The sequence below is a fragment of the Drosophila simulans genome, chromosome 3R, assembly GCF_016746395.2.
Source record: "Drosophila simulans strain w501 chromosome 3R, Prin_Dsim_3.1, whole genome shotgun sequence".
NCBI lineage: Eukaryota > Metazoa > Arthropoda > Insecta > Diptera > Drosophilidae > Drosophila > Drosophila simulans.
This window is the reverse complement of record NC_052523.2, coordinates 10,391,774-10,401,527: the sequence shown is the minus strand read 5'-3', so window position 1 is coordinate 10,401,527 and position 9,754 is coordinate 10,391,774. Positions and strand designations below refer to the sequence as shown.

Below are 9,754 nucleotides of genomic sequence, written 5' to 3'. Positions count from 1 at the left end.
AACTGTCAAACATATTTTAATGCGTTGATATACAACAATTTATTTATAAATATTAATAACCAAGTAGAAAACTTGTAGTTTTTAATGGATTTGTCCACAATTTTAAAAATTGAGCTCTTTTAATAATAAGTGTGACCATTTCGGTAGCGACTTATCGCTCTTGTCGATAAATCAGGGCTGCAATATCTGTAAACAGTGGACGCCTACAATTGTTTTTATTTAACATCGAGAAAATAACTTTTTCAACTTTTATCTTATATATTATACAATTCAACATGCCGGTTAGTGGATAGTTACATGTCAAAGGCAAACGAAGTCAATGCGTTGAAATATTTCCTATTCCTGTTCCTGTTTCACCTGCTTTCGTGACCCCCTGCCAAGCATAAAATTTCCAAGGAAAAAGCCAATCTTGTAACTTAACTATGCTTTCAGGCCTACCACTCGCAGATCAAGGAAGTTCGCCAGCAGGTGGGCAACATGGCCATCCTGCCGCTGAGGACACAGGTGCGCGGGCCAGCGCCCAGTGCGAATATTGAGAGCGACATCATCGATGAGTCACTGTACTACTTTAAAGCCAATGTGTTCTTTCGCACGTACGAAATCAAGGTGAGGCCGTAAGCCGGGATTCAGGACCATTACCGGGTCACGCGATGGTCGTATTGAATCCTTATAAATGTCCTACTTGAATTCACAAACTATAATTTACCATTTGCAGTCCGACGTGGATCGCGTGCTCATCTATGTGACGCTCTACATAACAGAGTGCCTCAAGAAGCTCAATCGCTCCACGAGCAAGGCCCAGGGACAGCAGGACATGTACAGCCTGGCCATCTCCAAGTTCGACATTCCCGGCGATGCTGGCTTCCCATTGAACGCCGTCTATGCCAAGCCACAAACGGCCCAGGATGCGGATCTGATGCGCCAGTACCTGCTGCAGCTGCGCCACGAAACCGGCAACCGGGTACTGGAGAAGGTCTTCAACACCGAGGATGGCAAGCCCAACAAATGGTGGACCTGCTTCGCGAAGAAGAAGTTCATGGAGAAGAGTCTGGCTGGACCTGGACAATAAAGAGCTAGCCACAATATCTGGTATCTTGTTTCGCCTCTACGACTGGTAAAAATACCTTTCAATTAGGATTCACTAGCAGCGTGGCCTAATTTGTAGTATCACTGCCAGCATGTCACAATTCATTAACCACTAAATAAATTATTTAAATTTGTAAGCCTTTCTGTTTGAAATAATTTACGTACAACTGCAAGTAACTTTCATAAATAATATATGTTTCTAATAACTGACCAGCAAATGGAAGTAATTGCCTATAATTTGTGTAATCAAAATCGGAATAGTAAAGTATTAACTAAGTTTTATTTATTGTAGTCGCTCGGTCATTGGGAAAAATGCTTTCTATTGGCCTGTTTATTAAATAAACTTTGTCATCAGTCGATTACAACGTGGAACTCGTTGAATATAAATAATTTATATTTATTAGGCCAGTTGAGCAATTAAAAAAATACAACTAGACATTCGCTTAAGACGAAGCCACAGCAACGATCTTTAATTGGAAAATCGTTCTAAACAAGGAATTCTAGGGGTACAAGCAACTTTAACGATAGAGATGGTCGGCCTGCAAGTTAGAGGCAATCTCGGACTCCCACTTGTCGCCGTTGCACAGAAGCTTCTCCTTGTTGTACAGAAGCTCCTCGTGCGTCTCCGTGGAGAACTCGAAGTTGGGTCCCTCGACGATGGCGTCCACGGGACAGGCTTCCTGCGGGGTGGACAAGAATATCCAATTAGTTTCTAGTAAATAGTGGCGCCACTGCGCTCCTCCTCACCTGACAGAATCCGCAGTAGATGCACTTGGTCATGTCGATATCGTAGCGTGTGGTACGTCTGCTGCCATCCGCGCGCTCCTCCGCCTCGATGGTGATCGCCTGCGCGGGGCAAATAGCCTCGCATAGCTTGCAAGCGATGCAGCGCTCCTCTCCACTGGGATAACGACGAAGGGCATGTTCTCCGCGGAATCGCGGGCTCAGTGGTCCCTTTTCAAAGGGATAGTTGATAGTGGCCGGTTCCTTGAAGATGTGCGCCAGGGTGACGGCAAATCCACGGAAGAGTTCGCCGAAGAACATGGTGGATGCAGCACGGTCCGTGATGTCGGCAAACTCCATGCTCAGCTCCTTGTTGTTTACATACACATAGCCCTTGGGAACTTCGACGATATCTTTGGGTTCTGCACGCTGGGCGGCCAGCAGACGGGCTCCATGCGTGCCAAACAGGCGCTGTCCTGTGGGGAGAACATTTTACCATTAAATAAGCACGTTATAAGTCGAATAGTTATACACAAATAAGCGAGTTTAGACTTTTGTTTTGGTATGACATAAGCTTACATAACCTCACTCGCCGCGATTTCCACGAAAATGCGAAATTTCCCGGAAAACAACGGATGTGAGGGGATGGGTCGCAACCTACCGTTGCGCGATGCGGTGAAAATTCGCATAGTTAGCGACATGTTTGCGACCAAATTAAACTAAAATTGCCAAAAAGTTGTTTTGCTATTGAATTTGCCCGAACAAATTAGAGCTGGGTTACTTTCGATAACCTCTATAAATTCTATACTTAAATATCGTATTCAAATATATCGTAGTTTTATATGATCATAATCTAAAAATAAAATATTAAAGTAAAAAAGAATTATGAATTCATTTAAATATAATCCAGAGAGGTAGTGATCAAAAACGGAAAACATATTTTTTTTTTATACGAATACCCCCTATGAAAACCTTACAGCTTTGATTATTGCACTATCGATACAAATAGACTTTTACAATTCCCAACTTTGTTGAGAAAAGCCCCACCACTACAATTTACCGTTTAAGTTTTGCCGCTACGCGGGATTGTGGAATTTTGCATTGTTTTAGTCGAAATATGGATCAGGAAGTTATGGATTTCTTCGACTTCTCGAAGGAGTTGAAGCGCGTGCCCGCCGCCCCGCAAGGCTACATCAGCAGCGATCCGAGGCTCATGGCCACGGAGTCCAAATCCTCCGAAGTGCCCAACCGCGAGATGCTCGGCACCGACTATGTCACCAAAATCGTCGCAAAGGAAAAGTGTCGCCTGAACAGGGTAAGAACTGAAAGCTTGCGTCAGCACTTCTGTTTGTTTATGTGTAATTTGATTCAGACGCTGCTCGAATACCAGCCTGAAGGCAAACGCAATCGAACGCTGGACGATTTGGACACCGACGATGAGGCGGAAGAGACCGAAATTCGGCGGGATGACGAGTACTACAAGAAGTTCAGATTCAATCTGAATCGCGACAAGAACTTGTCCATCTACGCCAAGCGCGAGGAAATATTGGCGGCCATCAATGCTCATCCGGTAATCATTATCAAGGGCGAAACAGGATGTGGCAAGACCACGCAGGTGAGCAAAACTTAAATAAAATCGTAACTTATTAATTAGGTAGATAGAAACAGAAATAAGCAAATATAAATATAAGGTAAATTTTAACAAAGCCAACGCAAGCGAATTATAATAAAACCTGTTTTTATTTGACTTTTAAAATTCAAATGCAAACTAGTCGAAAGTATTTAATATTATAAAATAACCTCTTCAATATACTTCCCAAATCTTTATATAAGAATAGAAAAGCTTAGGACACTTATATCCTACTGAATATTTTATTTGCAACAGATAACCAAGATCACAAAGCGCAAAAATACAAAATATGCTAGTTATTAATTATAATTAGTTTTATAAACTAACTCAACTATCCAAAATAGCTCTGAATTCTTCTTCCGTGACCTCGTTTTCACCATCCTCCATTTCCTCGTCGTCACTAAACTCAATCATTTCATACTCTTGCTGCAAGTCTTCTGGAAGATCCCTCTGGAAAACGGTGGCCGAGGACGTGCGGCGTTGATAAGACTCGTTGACCTCCAGCTGCACTTCTAGTTCATCCGCCTGGTGTTGCGGCTCCCGTTGCTCGACGCCGTACATGGCCTTGTTCCGCACCCTTTGACGCACTTCCAACTGGTTGCCTGTAGATGTTGTGGGACATTCCTCATCTGGAGTACTCTTCCTAGCTCCTAGAACACTTTGGATATCGGCAAACACTTCTCGCAAATGGCCGAATATTTGAGTGGGCGGCAATGCGTGCTCATGACCAGTCGCCAATTGCTTCTTTTGGGCATTGTATGCCGCTTCCAGTTCGCACAATGGCTGACTTGCCTGGTCCAGTGCTCGCAGACCCTCCAGTTCATATGTGAGACTGACGCCGTTCGCACGCTGTTGCTTCTGCATCAGGGCACTCTGCCTCTGTTCCTTGGCACCCGCTATGGTCTCCACACGGTCGTAGTCCACCAGATTGTCCAAACCCTGGCAATAGTCGAGCGCTGTGAAGCGGAAGGCCTGCTCCTGGGTCAGGCGCCACAGCATGTAGGCGATCTGATGGGTGTCCTTCCGCTCCGGGCTATCCTTGCGCAGATCTAGAGCGTAGTCCGTTAGTTCTTGCCAAGTGCGCGGTGAGACCTCGATCTTAATAAATTTGTGGGTGGGCTGCTTGTAGTAGATTACGTAGAGCAGAAAGAAACCTCCGATTCTTTGAGCGCGAGATGCCGGAAAAACGTCCCCGGTGGTGCGTCGGGAGCACGACAGCCGCTTGGCCACATGCAGGGCCGCCAGAGTGGTGGCTATCACCTCTGTGTGGTTCGTTTGGGCTGTGAATAGGTGCTGCAGCTGCATTTCTCGCCAGCACCGGCAGAACACCTCGAACTCGCAGTTTTCGCCATCGTTGACCAATCGCTGAAATCGTTGCACCAGCTCCCAGCAGTCGTCGAAGATATTCAACTCCATTTTGGGTCTTAGTTACGCGAAATATATGCGCATCTCGCGTTCAAAGTGCCGCAAAATATAAACAATAACATTCGCCGGTTATAAGTTTTTACAACACTAGCCGGGGGATTAATCGATAAATATGTAGTGTTCATAACCGATTAGCTTTTAGATTTTCAAAAAAGGGCGCCTTATAAATATTTATATATTTTTATCATTATTGTTATTAGTATTTAATAAATTATTCTTACAGGTGCCCCAATACATTTTGGACGAGGCATATAAAAGCGGTAAATACTGCAACATTGTGGTGACTCAACCCCGGCGCATAGCTGCCATCTCCATAGCGAATAGAGTTTGCCAGGAGCGCGAGTGGCAGCAGAACACGGTGTGCAGCTTCCAGGTGGGCCTGCACCGGCCGAACTCGTTGGAGGACACTCGTCTGTTGTACTGCACCACGGGGGTGCTGCTAAATAATTTGATTAACAACAAGACGTTGACCCACTACACCCACATTGTGCTGGACGAGGTGCACGAAAGAGACCAGAACATGGATTTTCTGCTGATCGTGGTGCGTCGCTTGCTGGCCACCAACTCGCGGCATGTGAAGATTATCCTGATGTCGGCCACCATCGATGCCAAGGAACTGTCCGATTACTTTGCCACCACTAACTCAATTCCGCCGGTGATCACCACCAATCATGGACGTAAGCACTCGATCGAGAAGTTCTACCGTGACCAGCTCGGCAGCATTATTTGGAATGAGGAAGATGTGGGCGACCAGCACGTTCCAGAAATCAACAAACACGGCTACAGGGCGGCTGTAAAGATTATAGTGATTATTGACAACATGGAACGGAAGGCTGCAATCCAGTCGCGGCTGAGCTACGACGAGACCCTGCGCTATGGAGCTGTGCTCATCTTTCTGCCAGGCATCTACGAAATCGACACGATGGCAGAAAACATAACTTGTATGCTGGAAAACGAGTAAGCATTGTTATCCGTGAGAATTGCTCACTGTCCAAATTTGAAGTAGCTAAAATTGTATTATTATAATTTTCACTTGTTCTAATTTTTATTGTTTAATTGCAGCCGTAACATTAAAGTCTTAATTGTTCGCTGCTTTTCGTTAATGACACCGGAAAATCAACGGGATGTCTTCAATCCCCCGCCTCCCGGTTTCCGCAAGATCATCCTGGCCACAAACATTGCTGAGAGCTCCATCACGGTGCCAGATGTCTCATACGTTATTGACTTTTGTCTCACCAAAGTAAAGGTAACCGATACGGCTAGCAGCTTCTCTTCGCTCCGCTTAACCTGGGCCTCCAAAGCCAATTGTCGTCAGCGTGCCGGCCGCGTTGGTCGTCTTCGTAGTGGACGCGTTTACCGTATGGTTAATAAACACTTCTACCAGAGGGAAATGGCCGAGTTTGGAATACCAGAAATGTTGCGCTTGCCCTTGCAAAACTCGGTGCTCATGGCCAAAGTGCTGAATATGGGATCACCGATGGAAATCTTGGCATTGGCCCTATCTCCGCCGAATCTGTCGGACATACAGAATACAATATTGCTTCTGAAAGAAGTGGGTGCTCTGTACTTAACAGTAGACGGCGTCTACGACGCGTTGGATGGCGATCTAACCTACTGGGGCACAATCATGGCTCGGCTGCCGTTGGACACACGTCAGTCCCGGCTTATCATATTGGGTTATATTTTTAACATGCTAGAAGAAGCTATTATCATAGGTGAGTGGGCCATAGTAATATTCTTTTCCTTGCATTTATAATTTTTTTTAAATATATTGAAGCTGCTGGATTATCGACGAATGGCTTGTTTGCGCACGACGGTGGTAGGACTCATATAGGCGATTCATTTTGGATGCAGTATATCTTCGCCGATGGATCTGGCTCCGACTTGGTGGCCATTTGGCGCGTATATCTGGTAAGCTATGCGATGCATTACTAATAGCGTAATAACGTGTTCCTTCGGCAGACATATTTGAGCTTGGTGGAAATTGGTCACGACCAAGAGTCCGCTATCCGTTGGGCCAAACGTTTCCACGTCTCTTTGCGGTCACTAAAGGAGATACACTTGTTGGTGCAGGAACTGCGTGTGCGATGCATGCATCTCGGTCTGATTCCGTTTTCAGTTAATCCTAGCCAGATGATGGACGATCGTGAAAAAGCGATCATGCTCAAAGTGATCATCGCCGGTGCCTTCTACCCAAACTACTTTACGCGTTCCAAAGATACGTGTGCTGACACAGATCGCAATATATACCAGACAATATCGGGCCACGATCCCTGCCGCACCGTATATTTTAGCAACTTTAAGCCTGCCTATATGGGCGAGTTGTACACTAGGCGCATTAAGGAGCTATTTCAGGAGGTCAGGATTCCGCCAGAAAACATGGACGTTACCTTTCAAGATGGTTCGCAAAAGGTTTTTGTCACATTCAAACAGGATGACTGGATTGCAGATTCATCTAAGTTTGTTCCTGTGTCGGGTCGAGTTCAAAGTGAAGTGTACAAGGCAGTTATGATGCGACAAAATCGTTTGGAACGACCAATACACATAATGAAGTGAGTTATCAAGGCTTTTACTATCTTTTATCCAACTTATATATTATTATTTACAGTCCGAGTGCATTTATGAGCTACGTACAGCAGCGAGGGATTGGAGATGTGATTGAGGGTCGTTGGATTCCACCCACAAAGCCTTTAAACGTCGAGCTTCTTGCGCTGCCATCAGTCTTCGACAAAACTATTTCAGGGTTGATTACTTGCGTAAGTTGCTGCAGCACACAAATCTAGAGGATTTCGAAGTATTTTTTATATTTTTCCTATCTTACAGATCGTCAGCTGTGGCAAGTTCTTTTTTCAACCCCAATCTTTTGCAGAATGCATTGGAAATATGTCTGAAATCTTCAATGCTCCACAGCAACTTAGAAATTACGTAAATAACGCGGGTGCCATTACAAAGGGCATGATGGTGCTGGCCAAACGCGATAGTTATTTCCAGCGCGCCACAGTGATCCGACCAGAGAATCAGAGCAATCGCCAACCAATGTTCTACGTGCGCTTCATCGACTATGGTGACTGCGCCTTGCTGTCCATGCAGCAAATGCGTTTGATGCCGAGAGAGCTGACTGAACAGTACGGCGACCTTCCGCCACGTGTTTTTGAGTGCAGGCTGGCAATGGTTCAGCCCTCTTCAATGGTCAGTGGAAACAACCGGTGGTCCACTGCGGCTAATGATATGCTCCGTTCAGTGGCCAAAAGCGGTCTCATTGATATCGAGGTGTATTCGCTGTTCAATAATGTAGCAGCTGTTCTCATTCACATGAGAGATGGCATAATTAACGATAAGCTAGTAGAGCTTATGCTGTGTCGTCGATCCGACGAAGATTATATGTCTAGAAAGGATCATGATTTCCGCTTGCGACGTCAAGAATCTGCCCGGTACTTGAGCTCGGCGCAGCGTCAGCAGATCAATGAGGAATACATGCGATCCTGTCAGCTGCCGGAAGACCACGACCTACGACCGCCTCCGCCTGAAAAGTGCAAGACCGTTGTAATTTTGAAAGGACCCTATAGTCCTTTGGAATGTACCATGCAGTGCATTACTCGTGTGGGCTCAAGTAAACGGGTGAATATAGACCATTTGTCCGTTAATGCACTTCTCCTGGACGCTGATCCTCAAGATCACCACGATCATTTGATAGTGGCCCACGAAGTCGCGGAGAATAGAAACGGGCACACACTGACAGCCCGTGGAACCACCCTGATGCCCAATGTGCAGGGCTTCGGTGCTCTAATGGTTATGCTATTTAGTCCCACCATGCAACTTAAATGCAATAGAGAAGGCACATCATATGTCTCTGTTCTGGGAGGATTGGGTTGTGACCCGGAAACAAACGAGCCCTACTTCCCAGAGCATGACGTGTTGATTAATCTGGATGTCAACATTCTCGAAGATGATGTGATTCTGGTGAGCACGCATAGTACTACGAATATATACAGAATTGCATTAATTTTCTGATATTTATTTTAGATTAATCAAATTCGCTACTATATAGATAGTGTCTTCTTCAACTTTAAGGATGAAAACAATCCAGCGGTCAGCGCAAATGAACGTGTTTCCATATACACTCAGCTGCGCAGCCTTATAAATAGGTACGATTGCTGCGCCTACAGTCATGCTATTTAAATGATTTCAAAAAAATTTGATTTCGCAGGCTCCTTTGCAAGGATCGCAGATACATCGAAAGAAATATGAGCAATGCGGATTTCGAATGGGAAACCCATCCCGATCTACCACCTCCGAATGAACCTTTTGGCAAGAGGGCCATATTCCCGATGCACTCACTTACTGAGCTCCAAGAGGAAGACACGGGTCGCTTGGTGCAACTGAGAGAGAACTGCAGCATGTTGCACAAGTGGCGTAACTTGTAAGACTTGTGCTTGTTTACAAGAATATATTGATTTATTTATATTTTAACTTATATTTTTAGCGAAGGCACTTTACCGCATATGACTTGCAAACTGTGCAATCAGTTGTTGGAATCGGTTCCCCAGCTCCGTTTGCATCTCCTGACCATATTGCATCGTGATCGCGAAAAGCAAATCGACTATTGCAGCCAATAGGAGTGGTTTAAATTGACAACAGCTGATTTTGAAATTTTTGAGCTCGCATTTCTTTTCTTAAAGGACTACACTTATTTGGTTTAAAAAAAATGACGTATTCAGGGAATGAAAACAAGTTTTGAGTTGAATCTAAAGCTAAAGAAAGCTTCATTAAGATAAATATGTTCTATGAATTATCTCTCTTCGTTCGATTACGGAGTGTAAAATGTGAAATATAATTTTTTGTTAATTACATCGTTAAAGATATCATTAAATACTAAGACTTCTATTCCAG

The 9,754-nt window shown here is 44.8% G+C and overlaps 4 protein-coding genes across 4 annotated transcripts; 2 read left to right on the top strand and 2 right to left on the bottom strand.

Moving 5' to 3' along the window:
- The first annotated feature begins 127 nt into the window (after positions 1-127).
- LOC6727909 (actin-related protein 2/3 complex subunit 3) lies at positions 128-1,458 on the top strand. Its single transcript, XM_002103228.4, has 3 exons — positions 128-281; positions 433-606; positions 716-1,458. The coding sequence occupies exons 1-3, from the start codon at positions 276-278 to the stop codon at positions 1,067-1,069; spliced, it is 534 nt and encodes a 177-aa protein (XP_002103264.1). The 5' UTR covers positions 128-275; the 3' UTR covers positions 1,070-1,458.
- Positions 1,459-1,462: 4 nt separating this feature from the next.
- Positions 1,463-2,629, bottom strand: LOC6727908 (NADH dehydrogenase (ubiquinone) 23 kDa subunit). Its single transcript, XM_002103227.4, has 3 exons — positions 2,471-2,629; positions 1,834-2,285; positions 1,463-1,766 (listed from the first exon to the last, which is right to left on the bottom strand). Exons 1-3 carry the CDS (start codon positions 2,508-2,510, stop codon positions 1,605-1,607), a joined length of 654 nt encoding a protein of 217 aa, XP_002103263.1. The 5' UTR covers positions 2,511-2,629; the 3' UTR covers positions 1,463-1,604.
- Positions 2,630-2,819: 190 nt separating this feature from the next.
- Positions 2,820-9,712, top strand: LOC6727906 (probable ATP-dependent RNA helicase spindle-E). The gene is made up of 11 exons (XM_016175390.3): positions 2,820-3,124; positions 3,182-3,424; positions 5,088-5,821; positions 5,927-6,579; positions 6,642-6,775; positions 6,827-7,416; positions 7,473-7,620; positions 7,688-8,824; positions 8,888-9,009; positions 9,072-9,284; positions 9,348-9,712. Exons 1-11 carry the CDS (start codon positions 2,927-2,929, stop codon positions 9,478-9,480), a joined length of 4,305 nt encoding a protein of 1,434 aa, XP_016034524.1. The 5' UTR covers positions 2,820-2,926; the 3' UTR covers positions 9,481-9,712.
- LOC6727907 lies at positions 3,651-4,984 on the bottom strand. Its single transcript, XM_002103226.4, has one exon. The coding sequence runs from the start codon at positions 4,853-4,855 to the stop codon at positions 3,767-3,769; it is 1,089 nt and encodes a 362-aa protein (XP_002103262.1). The 5' UTR covers positions 4,856-4,984; the 3' UTR covers positions 3,651-3,766.
- Positions 9,713-9,754: the final 42 nt, after the last annotated feature.